The sequence below is a fragment of the Aricia agestis genome, chromosome 1, assembly GCF_905147365.1.
Source record: "Aricia agestis chromosome 1, ilAriAges1.1, whole genome shotgun sequence".
In the NCBI taxonomy this organism is placed as follows: domain Eukaryota; kingdom Metazoa; phylum Arthropoda; class Insecta; order Lepidoptera; family Lycaenidae; genus Aricia; species Aricia agestis.
The window spans coordinates 27,368,672-27,387,150 of record NC_056406.1 but is presented as its reverse complement, the minus strand read 5'-3'; the positions used below and the strand labels follow the sequence as shown (position 1 = coordinate 27,387,150).

At 42.3% G+C, this 18,479-nt stretch overlaps 2 protein-coding genes across 2 annotated transcripts in view; both read left to right on the top strand.

Annotated features, from left to right (window-relative positions):
* LOC121733357 (laminin subunit alpha-1-like) overlaps positions 1–16,922 on the top strand; it is a 78,653-nt gene extending 61,731 nt beyond the window's left edge. The window contains exons 8-19 of the mRNA XM_042123580.1: positions 2,003–2,205; positions 2,576–2,716; positions 2,988–3,095; positions 3,340–3,502; positions 5,028–5,215; positions 5,522–5,714; positions 6,113–6,201; positions 7,974–8,113; positions 8,454–8,601; positions 9,284–9,440; positions 9,809–9,970; positions 16,765–16,922. Coding sequence (XP_041979514.1) covers positions 2,003–2,205; positions 2,576–2,716; positions 2,988–3,095; positions 3,340–3,502; positions 5,028–5,215; positions 5,522–5,714; positions 6,113–6,201; positions 7,974–8,113; positions 8,454–8,601; positions 9,284–9,440; positions 9,809–9,970; positions 16,765–16,922 — 1,850 coding nt within the window. The remainder of the gene's footprint in view (positions 1–2,002; positions 2,206–2,575; positions 2,717–2,987; positions 3,096–3,339; positions 3,503–5,027; positions 5,216–5,521; positions 5,715–6,112; positions 6,202–7,973; positions 8,114–8,453; positions 8,602–9,283; positions 9,441–9,808; positions 9,971–16,764) is intronic.
* LOC121733349 lies at positions 16,828–18,199 on the top strand. Its single transcript, XM_042123567.1, has 2 exons — positions 16,828–17,219; positions 18,003–18,199. Exons 1-2 carry the CDS (start codon positions 16,979–16,981, stop codon positions 18,197–18,199), a joined length of 438 nt encoding a protein of 145 aa, XP_041979501.1. The 5' UTR covers positions 16,828–16,978.
* The last annotated feature ends 280 nt before the right edge of the window (positions 18,200–18,479 follow it).

The following is an 18,479-nucleotide window of genomic DNA, read 5'->3' as shown; positions in this document are numbered from 1 at the left end:
TTTTAGGAATAGAATTAGTATTGAAATTAGGATTTGAATTTGAATTAAAATTACGTTGAGGATTTACGTGATAAGATTTTTGAAAAATAGACTTTTTATTTTTATAACATTCAGAAGAGCCATGTCCGAATTTATGACAGATAGAGCACTGTTTTTGAGCTCTAGTGCTATTTTTAGAAAGGTTAAATAATTTCTCCTCATCAGTGGCATATTGAATTGCGTCACTGAGGGTCTTAGGATTTTTACACCTAACAATAATAGAAATAGAAGAATTTAAGCCCAATAAAAATGTATTTAAAGCGAGTTCTTCCATAGCCGCAATTCGACCGGGAAGTTCATTCTCGTCTACGCAACTATAATGAATATTAGATTGAATTCGAGTTAAAATTTGTTCAATTCTTAGTGAATATTTTATAACATCCTCATTGGACATTTGCTTACAATTTTGGAGATCAGATAATAAATGAGTTGCGTGTTTCTTTTCGCCGAAAGTTGAGCGTAAAAATAATTTTAATTCCGCCCAATTTGAAAAACTTTTTAAACTACAGGCGACTTGTGCCTTGCCTTCTAATTGAGAAATAATAAATTTGCATAAAATTAATTGTTGTTCTGGGCTAGCTAAAAGCATTGCATTTTCACAGTTTGTGAGAAAAGCAGGAAGTGACTCTCTGTCACCAGAATAAGGTTTAATAAATTTAGTTAAAAATGAAAGCGTTAATTTTTCGGACATATTTTTGTCTTTAGATGACTCTCCTTTGACTGACATTATGAATTATGTTATGCTGAACTTGTATTTAGAAATTAGAAATATATTTTGTAATACAGCAAAGATTTAGAAATTAAAAATAGAATAAACTAGGATTTAGAATTATTTTAGACTTAAGAGTTTATAAATTTTAGATTTAGAATTCACTTCACGATTTAGAACACTTTATAGATTTAGCACTTTTGATTTAGCACGATTTCTTGAATTTAGTAGAAACAGAGGATTTAGAAAAACTAGAAAACACTCACAGGAACACGACGAAAACCTGCATGCCGTGGAGACTGGAGTGGAGCCGGAGTCGCGTGCAGAGGCTACGCTTTACCCGGAGCTGGGGGCCGATGATGTGGCCCTGGCGAGTTAGACTGGAGCGGCTCAGACAGCACAGCACCGCTGTTGAAACTGCTGGGGCAGACCGAAGTCCTCGTGGGGTTGTAGCTGGAGCGGGCTCAGGCTAGGGCCTGAGGCTGACCGTCGTCCGAGTGTGTGAACCGGTTGGAGCAGGCTCGCGCAGAGGTGCGGAGGCTTACTGTCGTCCAAAAAACGTGGTGCGGGCTCGCGCCTTCGGTGGCGGAGTCTTACCGTCGACCAAAAAACTTTAAAACACGGGTGCCACGGGTTCGTGATCCCTGGTCTAATTTTTCTAGACTTTTTACGGGATCAAATTACATCCCACTTCTGACACCAATTTGTTTTGCAGCACCCTCTGTGTCAGTTTTTAAAAAAAAACCAAAAGTTCACCCTAAACTAATTTATTAATCCAAAATTAAATTAGTAACACTTTAAGCTATGACTTCCCACACCTTACTTGCCCGGCTTCCAGAATCTAACTGCACGATAAATTGAAGTAGAATGAATACTAAACGAAAACTGCAACGCAAACGGAAAAATATCGAGGAATAATAGAAATGCTTATTAAACGGAATGTACTAACTAACTAGGGATGTAACAGTTCGTATATTGTATATCCTAAGCTAAAGTAATTGTAATCAGAGTCTTTAGCTTGACTTGAAATACATTTGGAGCTTAATACAAATCGTATCATGCCTCTAAGTATTTTTAAAGCAACGGCCGAAGAAGCTGCCCTTGCTGCGTTGCTCAGTCATTCGTTTCTCAGGTACACATCTTTCTCGACAGGAATTATCCTATGCTTTTTCTTGGAGCTGAAAGACACACTTTTAGTTTTTACTTTTAAAATATTTGCATTAAAATATAGAACGTCGTGTTTTCTATTCCCAGGTACATGCTCGTGGGACCGGCAGCGCCACCAGTTGATCTGCGGCTGCCGGGCGGGGTTCGCGGGGCCGCTGTGTGACGCCTGCGAGGACCCCTCCGCCCAGTTCCCCGCCTGCCTGCTCCCCACCACCACCGCCGTCTGCAAGTGCGACCCCCGTGGCGTGGTCGACCCCGACAGAGTTTGTGACGAGGTCTGCGAGTGTAAGGTGAGATTGTATTGGACAAACATAAAGTTGGGTAGTTTTAGTAAATGAAGACCATAAGATAGGAATATGACAAAAGCAATAAGCAGAAGATTTGATTAGAATTCTGTAATCTGTATCCTTAATGTAATAACAGAGAAATTGACTTACGGAGTGACTCTCAATTTTAGCCATGATCTGTCGTGAATTAGCTGGACTTAACCGGACCAGTAACGTAGATCCGCAAACAATTTCCTGATAAGTCTTACCTAAGCAACGGCAGTTTCAAAAAGGAGTGTTTAAAAGTTTTTCTTTTGTCTCCTTCTTTTTATGCCTAAAATTAATTATATTTCGAAGAATTATTTTTTGAGGAAAATAATATGACGGTGTCCAGGCGAACGTGATCGGCGAGCGGTGCGACACGTGCGCGGCGGGCCATTTCGGCCTGAGCGCGGCGCTAGCGGCAGGCTGCCGGCCCTGCTACTGCTCGCACGTCGCCGCCTCCTGCGCCGCCGACCCGAGCCCCGCCCCTGATGTGAGTATGTGGTATAGCCTGCCTTAGAAACTCGCAGGCTTCTTGCACCTGGTAACCGACCTGCAGCCCTTACCCGATGAAGCATATTGTGCTATATATCCTAATCATGTGAATGTCTAAGCGAGAGGACACAGAAAGTAATTTATTCAGACAGACTCTAGTTTCATCTTCTAGTACTTATGATTGTTTTAATTTCAGCGGTATCAGTCAGAAGAGTCTCGACCATCATCCTTTTATTGAGTTACATATAAAAATATGTGTTATTTACCAGATTGTATTACCGCTGGGCGAGGCGTGGCTGGTGAGCGACAACGTGACGTCGGAAACGATGGCGCCCTCTGTGGACGACGAGGGGAAACCGTACGTCATCAGTTACGAGGTATCTCCATTCATTTCTTAAGTATTAATTCTTTATCTGTTTGCCTTTATTGGTATTTTTCATTGCCGTAATAAGTCTTAGAAGGGCAGAGAAAGAGAATTATGACAAGAAGTTGGTAAAGAGATTTTGAAAATCCTGAAAAATTCTATTGGTTCGACGTGCATAAGTGAGCACTGTTAAAACATTAACGTCTTTCAAGAGCATCAAACGACCTATGTGGTCTTTAAACACAATTCCTTTCCAGATAGAAGGCTGGGAGACGTTTTACTGGCTGAGCACCACGTTCACTGGGGACCAGCTGGCGACGTACGGGGGGGAGCTGCGGGCTGCCGCGACGTGGAGCGTGGCGCGCGGGGACACCGGAGGGAACCCCACCGTTGGACCCGACTTCGTGCTTATAGCTAGAGGTAAGCATAAGAGACCACGATCTGAAGGCCAACCACGTTCACTGGGGACCACCTGGCGACGTACCTACGGGGGGAGCTGCGAGCTCGGGGGGCCGGCTTGACCGGAGATTTAATTTACCGGAGGCCCAATTCCCTACCCCCCTAGAGCAAGTTAAAAAGAAATTTTGTACCCAATTTTTGTAAATTTTGTTCTGCGTCAGAGAATCCCTCTCTGGACGTCCATGCTCAGGAACCCCCGGAACTGGCTGCAAACTCGTATTCTGGGAAGGAAAAAACTGCGCTCCAATCTGCTCGGGGCAAGAGCAAACACACAAAGGTACCCCCCTCGATCTTAAACATGGACTTCTGTAATATCAGGGAATTACACTCCAACCTTAATGCCCTCGAAGAAGCTTGGTGTTCTTAACAGAGCGAGACAGTATTTCAGTCCAGACCAACGCCTACAACTCTACAAGGCGCAAGAAAGGCCTTATAATATGGAATACTATTCTCATATCTAGGCAGGGGCGCCAAAATACCAACTGCTTCCTCTGGATCGTATCCAACGAAGGGCCGCTCGAATTAGATCGATCGATTAAGTAAGTTAGTTTAATTCAAGATATCTGAAAGATATCAAAATATTATATTAATTTAGTTTTAGCCGCGCCCAGGCCCTAATCTAAATAACTTTCTTGATACTGTTTCGAGACAAGCATCTTGATTAAAGTAAATAATAATTAATTAATGTTTGTGTGTTGAAATTAAATTGAATTTCATGATTGTACTAGCTAAATGTAATTAGGTACCTAATCGTGATTTATATAATAATTGTGTAAATCGCTGTTGACCGATTGACGTTAAAATGTGAGATTTTAATAAACCATTAAATAGATTATATAATGACTATATTTTTGTCACTACATTTTTAACGTATCTGATCTATAAAACACGACTTAAACTCAGACTCTAGTTTAATAAGTAATAACAAACAAAGATAGTATTATGGACGCTTAAAAAGCCGCGACATATTTCGAGAAAAAAATGTAATAGCCGCTTAGCTCAGATTACGATGGCGCGATGGCGTCATCAGAAAGCTTCGCAGATTATTTTAACTGATGTCCAAAATATGCAAGACGATTGATTTATAGAATATAATAATTCATTTATGGTGGCTGTATGCACTCGTCGAGATACCCCGAGACATGCCGAGCGCGAGTTTGTAGGCGCTCTGACTCGTCTCGCCTCGCGTTCTCGTCTCAGTCGCTCTATGTGGTTTGTCGGTTTTCTGCACCCGAGGTGTAGGTACGTTTGAGTTCGAAAGCTAATGGCGGCTCTCGACATAGGCGAACGCGTTGGCCAACGCGTCTGCAGACGCGTTGGCCCAATGTGTAGAACGGGCGTTCGCGCGTTGGCCGTAGGTATTTAGACGTTGGCCAACGCGCGAACGCCCGTTCTACACATTGGGCCAACGCGTCTGCAGACGCGTTGGCCAACGCGTTCGCCTATGTCGAGAGCCGCCAATAATACTAATACTTTTACATCGCAGACGGTACCAGGGTCGCATACGAGGACAGGAGCTACCCGTCTCCCGGGCGCGCGGCGCTGGCGGCGGCGCTGGAGGAGGGGCGCTGGTACCGCGACGGCGAGCCCGCCTCACGACACCAGCTGTTGGACGTACTCAGTGACGTCAGAGCGCTGCTCGTCAAGGCGCACTTCCATTTCGACCAGGATGAGGTACGTTATCTTCATGCCTCCTGTAGCTCTGTCCGTATGATAATGAACAATAGGAGAAGCTAGGAGTGTCACTTCAAATGGTTCTGTGGCGGTACGTGGGTACTGCCACAGTTATTTAAAACTTTAGGATGGGTTTAAACGAAGGATAGCTTTTTGTAATGCGTGTGTGTAATGGAATCGTGAGAATGTAGATTAAAGAAAGTATACCGGGAGAATGAAAATGGAATTATATGTTTTCCTTTCTCATATTATATATCTCTCTCGCTCTTTCGTTAGTAAACGAAAAATTAATGTTGTCTTTTCCAGGTTCGGCTAGAGAGCGTAGAAATACGCGGCTGTGCGGGCGCGCGCGAGATCTGCGAGTGTCCGGCGGGATACGAGGGTCCGCAGTGCGCGCGCTGCGCGTGGACGCACGTGCGGCTGCTGCGTGCGCCCGGCGCCGCGCCCGCCTTCGAGTGCGTGCCCTGCGCCTGCAATATGCACGCCTCCTGTGACAGTGGTATGTGCTCAAAAATTACATAAAATTAGTTACTTAACTAAGAGAGTTAAAATAGGCAAATTAGGCTGCGTTTCCACTGAAGCGGAGCGGAGCTTAGCGGTGCCCGAATTGACCATCGTGCTATTCCAGCGGAATGACAGCGAAGATTTCGAGCATGGTGATTGGTCAATTCGGCATCACTAAGCTCCGCTCCGCTTCAGTGGAAACGTAGCCTAAGCTATACCAATTAAAATGTAGAAAGTTTGACTTTTGACGAGTCTACACAGCATTCTTATCAATATATTCTGCTATTTGAACTGTAAATGACAAATGCGTAAGGAACAGATTGCCAGGAATATTTATCAGGCATTTTATAAATTACAATAATTTAAGTTGGATATTTGTTTATGTTTCAACAGTGGACGGCCCATGCGGAGAGTGCCTGCACAACACCACGGGGCCGCACTGCGAGCGCTGCCTGCCCGGACACTACGGGAATCCTGTGCAGGTGAGTTATCCTCTAATGCGAGGTTTCTGACTTAAAGACTCTATGAGCAAAGGATCTAAGCAGCTATTGTTTATTTAATTTCCATTATAACACAGGCCTTACTTACGTCATAATTATATGTATTACACAACTAGACGTTCCGCGCGGCTTCGCCCGCGTAAATTAGGTATTTCACAGAAAAATTAGTCCACCAAAGAATCCTATGATCCTTCACGTGGTCTACTTCTTATCTGATCCAAATAACAGAAATTATGCTCTAGTAGTTCGTGAGATAAGCTCTTTCATATAATTTCCCCCGTTTATTTCACATTTTCCTCTATTTCATCGCTCCTGTTAGTCTTAGCGTGATAAAATATAGCTTATAGCCTTCCTCGATAACTGGGCTATCTAACACTGAAAGACTTCAAATCGGATCAGTAGTTCCTAAGATTAGCGCGTGCAAATAAGCTTTTTCAAATAATTTCCCCCGTTTTTCCCACATTATCCACTATTTTTTCGCTCCTATTAGTCTTAGCGTAATAAAATATAGCATACAGCCTTTCTTAATAATTGGGCTACCTATCACTGAAAGAATCGGAAATCGGAGTAGTTCCTGAGATTAGCGCGTTCAAATAAGGCCTTTCAAATAATTTCCCCCGTTTTTTCCACATTTTCCTCTATTTCTTCAATCTTAGCGTGATAAAATGTAGCCTATAGCCTTCCTCGATAACTGGGCTATCTAACACTGAAAGAATTTTTCAAATCGGATCAGTAGTTCCTAAGATTAGCGCGTGCAAATAAGCTTTTTCAAATAATTTCCTACGTTTTTTTCCATATTTTCCTCTATTTCATCGCTCCTGTTAATTTTAGCGTGATAAAATATAGCCTATAGCCTTCCTTGGTAAATGGACTATCTAACAGTGAAAGAATTTTTCAAATCGGACCAGTAGTTCCTGAGATTAGCGCGTTCAAACAAACAAACTAACAAACTCTTCCGCTTTATAATATTAGTATAGATGTCGCAGCCGACTGGTTTAAATAGCCGTTCAATCAAACAGCTAGCCCTTTGACTGAACAACGCCATTCAATCACACGGCTATACGTCGTTTAGCCGACTTGTTGACTACAACGTTCAACACTACAGCTAGACGACGCTTAGCCAACTGGTTTGTTTTTGTTTTGGTGGGGGGCTGCGCCCCCCGAGCCCCCCTTTTATTTGACGGCGGTCGCCGGCTGCTGCCGCAGCACGCTCGCTGCGCTCGCTCGGCTCCCTCTGCGTTGTGGTCTAAGTTCTAACCTAACCTAACCAACTTTTGGACTTTCTGGATTGTGTTTGTTTTTGTTTTGACGGGGGGCTGTGCCCCCCGAACCCCCCTTTCGGGGGAGGCTGCGTCCATCCATTTCATAATCCCGTAATTTCTCCTCGAATATTTGTTGAAATTTTAATTCACTCTTATGTGCCTCCACAATTTTTGTCTCTTTAATAACACTTGTAACTTTTATTAACTACTTTCTTTCCGAAAAACAACCACAAACACCAACAAACACCTGCTATTTGACGCCATATTGTAAATAAAACACACCTAGCGCCGCAGCGGTGCGCACTGAACTACATCAATTAGACGGCGGCTTTTGAATCAGCTGTAGTGTTGAACGTTTTGAGCGACTAAAATATTCAATATAAAAGCTAGACGTGTGATTGAATGACGTTGTTCAGTCAAAGGGCTAGCTGTTTGATTGAACGGCTATTTAAACCAGTCGGCTGCGACATAGATAAACTTTTTCCTGTCCAGGGCGCGTGTAAGCCATGCGCGTGTCCGCTGTTCGAGGCGGCGAACAACTTCAGCCCGAACTGCGCGCTGGCGTCCGCCGCCGGCGACGACTTCGTCTGCACGCAGTGTCCCGACGGCTACATCGGCGACCACTGCGAACTGTGAGTTCTCAAGTAGTTAAGTCTTAAGTTGAATAATCCCTTTGTCAACTTCAATTCAGAATAAAGTTATGACAAGGCGGTGGAAGTGTCACCTCAGAATAAGTGCAGTGTGGTTAATGATTTACGTTGACAAAGGAGAAGCACATATAGTATCACTGGATTACAGTCCGACGCCTGGATCATCACGCTGGATATGCACTGTATTTATGTTTATAAACATATCCAGCATCCAACAGGGCTGTATCAATATACCTAAATAAACAGATTTTAATCCAGCTATGTGTCCAAAATTTGGTGTCCTCTACTGTGATGTTAATGTCTCATCATTATTTTGTACCAGCTGCGACTCCGGCTACTGGGGCTCTCCGAGCACGCCGGGCGGGTCATGCGCGCCGTGCGACTGCGGCGGCGGGCCGTGCCACCCCTCCACTGGCCGCTGCCTCGTCTGCCCGCCGCATACTGAGGGCGAACGCTGCGATCAGTGTCAGGTACAGAGTATAGTTAGATTAGCGTCTTCTGGCGTAAGATACCTATGCAGTTTCGCAGACCAAAAGAAGTTTTCCTATCAATATCAATATGCTCGGTTCAGATGTGATGGATGTCAAGTCGATTTCAGAAACTTTTAAAAGCTCAGTTCAGGATTGTTAACTGTTTGGCCCGAAACACTTTTAAAACCTCGTTTTGGAGTCGTAGGAATCAGGCTCGATTGTACACTAAACGCATTGTTTGTGTTGTGAGTTGTACACAACCTTAAGCAGCCTCTACACGTTGGCCGTGTTTGCCGAACAGAAGAGGACGGCGCTATACTAAAATTAAATTAAGAAATTTAAAAAAACCCCCACCAAACAACTTTAAAAAGTAATGAAATAATATTTACTGCCTGTAAGTTCAAATAATTCCTAACTTGTGTAAAGTAATATTTTAGTCCATAATTGTTGTCACGGTGTGTCGGGGGACACCCCTCTTTTTTGTCGGGGGTTAAAAAGAGATTGAATTATTTGCGTCTTTCTTTCTGGTATAGCGCCGTCCCCTTCTGTTCGGCAAACACGGCCAACGTGTAGAGGCTGCTTTAAAACTTCATTATCATAGCATGCAAAACAAAAAAACTTATCTTCAAAAGCTGAATGACACTATAATATTGTAAATATCCATGTAAATCCAATAATCCAGGAGGGGTACTGGTCGGGCGGCGAGAACGGGTCGTGCGTGTCGTGCGGGTGCGGCGCGGGCGCGCTGTCGGCGGCGTGCGACGCGCGCACCGGCCGCTGCGCCTGCCACCCCGCCTGGGCGGGCCGCACGTGCATCGAGTGTGCGCCGGGATATGGAGGTAATAATTTCAATTAATTTACCCATGTAGCGAGACCGGACCCAGGGAAAACATCTTTATTATTTATACGGTGTGGACCAAACCCAAACGTAGGTCTCTAGTCTCGGCGGTGTGTAAAACAGTCCGTCTTCGAAAAGTTTGTCATAATGTTTATAATAAACGTTCTGATAATGGTAAAATTATAGATTTGTGAAATAGCCTGACTCTCAAACAATACCAGTTTTTTGAATTCTGATTTTTGGCCACGCATCAAAACAGGCTTTTAGGTACGTGCAGTCGTGCTGAAAATTATTATCTTTTGCTGTAAAAAAAAATCTTGCATTATTTTATGTTACATAAACCATCTTAGTTACATTTTTTTATCTCAGATGTGGAGGCTGGCTGCCCACCGTGTCGCTGCGGCGCAGCGGCGCTGTCTGCAGCGTGCGCGACGCAGACCGGCGCGTGCGAGTGCGCCGCGGGCGCCGCGCCGCCGCACTGCGACGCCTGCCTGCCCGACCACTACAACTTCACCGGCGAGGGGTGCGCAGGTCAGTGCTAGATAGATAAATTACAGGTTCAATTCAAAATTTAATTAGCTCAGCACTTTTATTGTCACGTTTAAGGCCGTCCCCCGAGCAAACGACCTTGGCCATACATTTGCCGCGTTGCCGAGATCGCACCAAAACCCTATTTTTTCCTTATCTTAGTTCAAAATTGTCCTAAAAAAAACGGGGAATATGTAGTTTATGATATTGTCAATCTATTGGCGTGTGTTTCAAATAAAAGTATTTTGTAAATCCTAAGGAGATGCTGTATATACATTCATACGCCTAAGCATACGCTTGAATTTTAATAAATTGGTTTTACTTTGGAAGCTGATATCATAAGTATAATAAACAAAAATAGAAAATTTAAAACGGGGAAAGGAATGTTGATATTATACTGAAGATTATTACTGTAGTATAACTTTGTAGCTTTAAAATTATGAGTTTATAAGGCTTTACATACGGTAAATTACGGAATCTCCGTAGGGAAGGCCCTTAATAAAATGCAAAGGAATATGGCGATACGTATTCGTCACGTGGTAGTGGCATACGAGCTGAGATGTTTGATGTACTTGTAATTGAGACGTTCTTAGACCAGAACAACAGTTTAATCATTTTCAGAAACTTCACCAATTGAAGTTCGTACGTGAAAATTAAAATTTCTTTAAAAAACATTTATGTTCTTGGCATCGATTCGAAATGCACCCGCAGCGCCCATATTAAACCTAATGACATAATAGGAGTAAACTTGTGTCGTGCGGCGATCCGGGCGGCGCAGGCGCAGGGCTCCGGTAATCGTCGCCCGGGGCTCCGCACAGAGCTCCTTTGTCTAACGAGACATCTTGTTTCATTAGGCGAGCTATTCTGGTTCCGCTTTGACGCTGGAGGCGGCGTGCTGTAGGTAAAACGAACACCGAACAGAACACGGTCGTGATGTTTGTTTATTCTGGACGAACTTACTAGTACTGAGTGCATTAGATCTTACGAGGTAATAGTGTTTATATTGTATGCCCTTCATAATGGGTAGTACGTAGGCGTAAAAAATCATTCTGTTTAAAACATAATATACTATTTCGTTTGTATTCAAATATTCCTCTCGTCTACTCAGCCCTACTTTTTGTTGGTAATGTAAGCAGTATTCGCCTCTGTATGCCTAGCCCGGCGTGAGTGAGGTAGGGTATGTCACACCCGGCGGTATACAAAATACTTAATATTTCCCAACTTTGATTCCTGGAGCTTTGTTGGCGTGTTTTTTGTGTTTGTTGGTGTAATAGTACCGTGTGTTTATTTATAATGGCCTGCTACCAAATAATCAGTGCGGTGGCCGCGCGCAGATCAAAAGCCCGGCAGTACAGTCGCCAGAACAGAATTACCACATCTAGGTTCAAATTTGTTTATATCTTAAAATTGTAACTAGGACGATGGACCTAGATAAAATTCTTAAGGTTCAGAATAGCTCCTGTTAACAAGTGTAAACAAGATGCCAGGAATAATATTATTCTGCTCTGCTTAAATATCTCATTTTGACCCACCGTTACTTACAAATATTCCAAAAAAATATCTTATGATCTAATTTTAGTGAGAAGGTTTTATAGAATAGCTCCACCGACCACCACCAATACCAAATTTAAAAAAAAATGTTACTCTAATGCGGAAATCGAAATCACGACCTTCGAGTGAGAGCCAAGCTCTAAGCCAGGGAGACTTCTCAGATTAAATCAAAAAGACCTCAAAAAACCTCTTTTTAATTTAACCTAAGGAGACGTCAAGGAACGGAAATCCTGTTTCACGGACGTATTACGTCCGTGAAACTCATATTTACTTTTTATACTCATATATTTAGTACTAAACTCTAGAGTTCAATCGACATAAAAACCATATTATGACGCAACGTTTTTAAATTTGCCAACCGTACTCTCGCGCAGATGGCGACCGCAGTGAAATACGGCTTCTATTAAAGTCTTGGCTCATACATCATTCATATCGTTTTCTTTCTCTATCGCATGCCATTTATTACATTTTATACTTATAATACTATCCATAGGTCTAGATTCTAGAGTCTAGACTCTAGGGGGGTGAGCCAAGATCTTTTCTTTATCGCTTCTTTTTAAAAATCACCGATCAAAATGGGAATTGACATAAGACGAGTCGCACGTCAAAGTCATATTAACGAACGCTTATGTCAATTCCATACATTTTGATCGGCGATTCTATAACGAAGCGAAAACAAAAAAAGTGGCTGAATGGCGAGGTCTGTTGCATTCCAATACGTTATAAAAACTTGCTATAAATGTAAAGATGCTAAATCCCTTTAGGATTACAAACATCACGATTTCCACACGTTGTCGAGATTTTTGTTGCGTTCTTAATAGTCTAAATGTAGACTAAACAGAAACCACAATTAGGTATCTTTAGGGTGGGTTGCACTAGGCCTGGTTAAAGTTAAAATTATGGTCAAAGTTATGGTTGTAGTTAAGGCTAATTTAACTTTAACCTTAACTTTGACCACAGAATTTTACAGAAGACGTTGCTGGTCCGACAAGGCTTTAAAATGAACGTAGGCGGGGGCGCTGCTGGTAAAAGAGAACTGTCAAAAATGGCATTTTTGTATGATGACAGCGTTAGTTCCTTTTTTCGCCACGTGCATTTAAAGCCTTGTCGAGCTCTATGGTTATGGTTAAATATGACGTCCATTTTTGACTTTAACCAAAGATTTGACATTTTGCATTGTAGTTATATTTAGTTAAAGTTACAGTTATAGTTAAAGTAAGTTGGTGCAACCCACTCTTAATATTCTTTAAGTTAAGTTACACCGAAACCAGACGTATCGCTATTTGCGACGTGGTGAATGATAATAATAATTGACAATACTAATACATAAATCGATTAAAAAAATACTGACTTATAATAATAATAGCATAATCTTAATGCTCCTTCTACGGCTCATTTTGGCGTGTCCTGAGTAACCTGTCGACTCTAATCATACTTAAGGCGGGGATCAATCTCAATCAAAAACGATAACCTTGCACACAACCAAAGACCAAGCGTATACGCATCGCAATAAGATTCATTTTAGCTTAGCATAAAATTGTAACAACAAGGGCGGATCTTCTCTATTTTTCATGTTTTTTTTTAAATATCTTTGGAAATAAAATGTTCGGTTAAAGAAATTTTAATATACATTTACTAACAATTTATTCAAATAAAATGTATAATTATCCTAGTTAATACTTATATTTCGATGAAATAGAGTTTTTTCGGAGGTGAGTTTGTAAATTAATTACAGCCAAAGTATTACGTTTTATCAAAATGTTTATGGTTTAAGGTATTTTGAATATTGTGCTTCATATATCATATTTTTTAACACTTCGTTATTATATTGGAACTAGGTAAACCGGGAGTCACGGAATAACAAATTGGGGTTTATCCTCGCCTTAACAAATTTATGAACCACAACACTTCACAGTTAACCTTAGTCGTGTCCACCGTACATCTTTTTGATGATTCCCGAGCCGTGCAATAAGAGCATAAGGTTAAACTCAATTATACATAACTAATGTGGGCACGCGCAGCCCGTGGTCCCGAATTAGTACGAGAGTAAGGAACGGCCGGCCGCCGCAATAAAACAAACGCATCGCGACACTCCGTCTGCTACACTACCTGATCATCATCATCATCAGGTCACCTAAACTGTACAGTACTGTCGTTTTTGTTTATTCTGACTGACTCCTGACTCCTGACGCTGACTCCTGAGATACGGGCATAGCCTTGTTTGGGTGTCAGAGTCTTCATAGGATTGTTGTACTGATTACGTTAATAAAGAATTTATTATTACTAGAGATCGCCCAATGGTCGAAATTCGACCTTAGTTTCAACGACATTAGGACTACTACCTATATTTTGTAAAAAAATATTGACTTTATCATATTTTTTCAACTCTTCTCTATGGGACTCAGCTGATCTCAGACTGGCCGTGTAAGCATTGTCTAATAGTATTTAAGATTTAAAAAAAAACTATAATCCATTTTCAATTTGTCACCTTGTTGTTAACAGACTTCAATCATAAATAAAAGAGTATAATTCGTATGTATAGGCTTGTCACTCAAAAATCTGCCATTTTTCCTAATGTGTGTGTTGTAGTGTGTGTAATGTTTTATTTGTTAAAAAAATGTATGATAAAGGCGTAATTTCAAAATAATATTAGCTCGATGCACTCCTTCATCATATAAACTATAACTGTGCAAAATTTCATTCACCTACGTTTCCCCATTTTTCGTCAAAAGGGATACAAAGTTTTTGGCTCACGTATTAATATATCGATTATTATTAATTCATGCTAATAAGTAATAATATTATTGCGATAGTGTTTCTGTCTGTTAACTCTTCACGTCAAAACCGCAGAAACTATTCTGCTGAGTTATGGAGATACATTTAGTCCCGGGGAAGGACATCGTATACTGTTTGTACCCGCGCGATAAATGGATTTTGGCGCAACGGAGTTTCGGGAGCAATTCCAGATAAAATAAACTTAAAACTACAATTTTCTGTTATATGCCAACCCATTAGTTTAGTAGTGTCGCCTGTATCATACTCGTATTACTCATTTTAATATAATATTACGACATGGGAATAGGAAATTCCTATGTAGGAAAACAATGAAAAAATACAATACAATACAATAGACGAAAATGGAGAAGTGTAGGCAGTGGCGAAATTCAAGCCAGGGAAGGCCTTGGGTCCTTAGCCAAACGAGCACGTTTAATTAACTGGTTAAATTCGGTAAAAAAGGGTTTGATAAAAGGCATATTTAACTAATTTTATTGATTACATAAACGGCCTCGGTTTGGCTCATGAGCTGATAAAATAACTACTTTGAAATGTTAATTCATAGTATTTCAAAGTGGTTCATTACATATTCATATTATATGGTACATTTTTGCGAGATTTCTAGATTGGTCTCGTAATACCTATTTGTGGTTACCCCTTGGCCCTATCTAACGTGTGCTTCCGTTGTAATCGGATTTTTGTAGTTCATCTCTCCCTAGTAGAGCCCTAAAGTCTAGTTCCCATGTTCTGTTTACAGAACAACAGTTCGGGAGATTTAATCTCGACTATTGATCCTCGATCACACGATCACTGATTTACAGCCTGTTTGTTTGAACACGAACCGCAAACCTCACGGATTATAATACCGTCCTTTGAATGCTGGGTAAATATAGAGCGGCTAGGGCTAAATTAACAACTCTTTAATTATCTAAAATGAATATATTAATTAATAGTTTATGTCTCTTCAGCTTTAACACACTATTCATACTAGTATTATATAGTCGAAAGCGTGTCTGCCTGCCTGTTACCTCTTAACGCCAAAACTGCTGAACCGGTTTAACTGAAATTTGGTATAAATATACAAAATTTTAGCAAGTCCCGGAAAAGAATCCCGTAAAAATGATTCGGGTGTTGCCAGCGTCATCTAGTAATTTATATATTTCTCTTCTTTAAAACACTATTCTTTAATAATGAAATTGAATATTAAAATGAACCTATAATAATGAACACATTAATGTAATTATCGTTTCAATAAGATTTTACGGCTGTGCATTCCGAGCACCTGCAGCGGTATTCGGAACAGATGCATCGGACGTATCAACAGGTGTCCCGATCGCTCGGTACCTCTGGGGTAAAGTTAACTCTATGCGGTGGGAATAAGGGCGCAGCGGGCGGCGACCACACGCGCTGTTATCAGCTTATCAGCATCTCCAGTTAATTAGTGGACTCGTGCCGCCCACTCAGGGCTGGCGCCTGCACGAAATTTGTGAAAACTGCATTTCTTTGTTCTATTTCGTAATAAGTCATCAATAACTGCAGAATCTGGAAACTCTATCTATTGATTGCGCTAAATTTTTGGATGTAAATAACGGTGAAAACAATATTACATATTGATTGTAATTGGGGTAACCCGTTATAATTAACTTTGATAATTAATAAATAAATACAAAAAGTGGGTAAAGAAAATTCTTAGTGATCGAATTTACAAAATATAGTTTAATAAAATACAAAGGTTCCGTTAATCGTTTTGTTGAGGGATATATCCCTCAATGACAAAAATCTATTTTAAATTAAGGTGTATACACCTTAATTTAAAATAGATTTTTGTTAAAATAAAACACTATGAGACTCTACCGTGACTCTACCATAAAATTGAAAGTTTTCTGTATCATTTGCAGCCCTAGCATAAATAAAAGTCCGTCGTAATGCAAGTACGGTATTTTTGTCGGGGTCGGAATGCACTGATATAGTTATTATACAACCGGCCCGGCGAATTCAGATCGGCCGATTCGAGCTAACGGTCCCATATAAATCGTCGGCGAAACGAGTCCGGCCGACGTCGTCAGCCGAGACAGGATCACAGCCTTCACAGGACAGTTCACTCTAGCCAGTTTAACATAAACATAAACAGATATTCATGCGAATAATTCTATGATGTTTGATTTTTAAGAGAAAACGTCTTTAGCGACGGTTGTGCTGGTACTCTTTTTTGGAACGGGTAAAAAATGTGAAACACGCATCCGGTCGCTCCTGATCCAAAATTCGTGACGGAAGAAGAGGACACCTCCGGCACGGTGTAGGAGAGCAAGTAATATTATCCTCGCTTTCTTTTGTTTCTTTTACTTTTGCTGGCACTCCTGGCCTCCTAGTGCAGCCCTTTTTTTAAAGGTGACGGTTTATAAGTACGCTCATGTCTAATGTTCAGTGTTTGGGTGTAGATCAAATTATATCTGAACGTCGCGTCGTTACAGCCTGCCGGGCGGTGGCGGCCGGCGCGGGCCGCGCGCCAAACGCAGTCGACCCCAGCACCCCGCCGCTCGCGAACGCGCGCGCCTTCCACTCGCGAGTTCCGAATTCTAATCTGTTTTGTTTCGACAAGGCGGCAAAAGTGTTTAGTGATAATCCTTAACTTTACTATCGGTGCTGAAGTGGTGTGAATGTCTGTCGGGTGTGGTGATGTGACGGATGCATGACATGCGGTGGTTGCTAGTGCTGGCAGTGGTGGTGGTGGTGGTGGCGGCGGCGACGGCCGGTCCGCGGCGCTGCGCCCCCCGCCTGGCGCGGGAGCGGCTCAAGGCGGCGGAGAAGGTGCGCGCGCGCCGCCCCCTGCCGCCCTGCTGCGCGCCGCCCTGCGCCCCGCGCCGCCGCCCGCCCTCCACCGCCAAGTACCAGCCCTTCCACAAGACGTGGTACGGCCTCAAGCACGGTAATTACCTCCGCTGTGGGTTTCCTAAAATAGCAATTAACGAATTAGTCCCGGTCGTTCGAGGTCGCTCGACCGGTGCGGCTCAGCTGTATTAGGCGTATTAATTACGAAGTAATTAAGTTTCGTTTCGCATATAATCGCCAAGCTATGATTTTCCGCATACCTCCCGCGTTAGTGCCTAAGCTGCGGTATAGTTTTTACCGAGAACTCGAGCTCGGCCTCGCATAGTTCCTACGGGTCTAGGCAGCTAGAATATGCGTGAGAAAAATCTTGTGACAGTTCCTAATTAGAGCGGCACATTCCGTCCCTGGCCCTGGTCGGCGGTCTCGACTCTCGACGCGCTGGAGTAGTCACCCAGCCACGCCGTGCACGAGGGCCGCCAACTCTCGTATGTTGCAAGGACTGTTTCACTGTTAATAGTTTAGAGCAATTAACGTAATGTACCATCGAGGAAATTGATTCCTATGCAGTTGACAGACCAACGTCATTTGGTCGGATCATGTCAATTTAATGTTAATTGTGGTCTGTCGGCTGGGTTTGACGTAACGCGACCAAACTACGTAGGTCCCTCATCTGCCCAGGAATCAATTTCTTGATAGTACGTCAAAAGGTCAAACTACAAAAGTACCACTAAACTTATAATACTAATACGGCCGCAGGACGCTGGACAAAAAAGATTGTTTAAATCTCAATTTGTCAAAAGGTTATGCGGCAACCTCTATTTGTCTAGACCACCATGTCGATACATTCATCACATCGACCTATTGAGGGCCTTTTGTGGAGCATATAAGAAAGCTGCGCGCCTCACGCCGCATCGCGCTAATGTAGGCCCAGAACAATGCGCGTTGGGCAACTCTATTTCGTTGGGCAACACGTCGGGCAACGGGTCCATCTCCGTGGGCATGCTGGGGCTAATTACACCATCGCGATGGGGCATTATGTCCGCCGAGTGGGGCCGCCATCGCGGGTACAGATCTTAAGTCATCGTTACCCGTTACTTCCGCTATTTTGATCTGAGATAAGAGAAAAGTATCTTTGACGTTTGAAGCGTCGATTTGTCTTCACCGTATTGCGCTGTGTGCTGTCTTAACAAGACTTCTCTGTCGTAAGTTGTAACATTAGAGCCTAGATAGGTTTTCGGCCATGTTTACCTATAAAATAAAAAGCTTACGTTAATATACGGCAGACAAAAATACTATTTTTCTTCCAGTAACCGGGTACGTAGCAACATCTAGTTAAGCAGTTTTTGTTCGTTAGGAA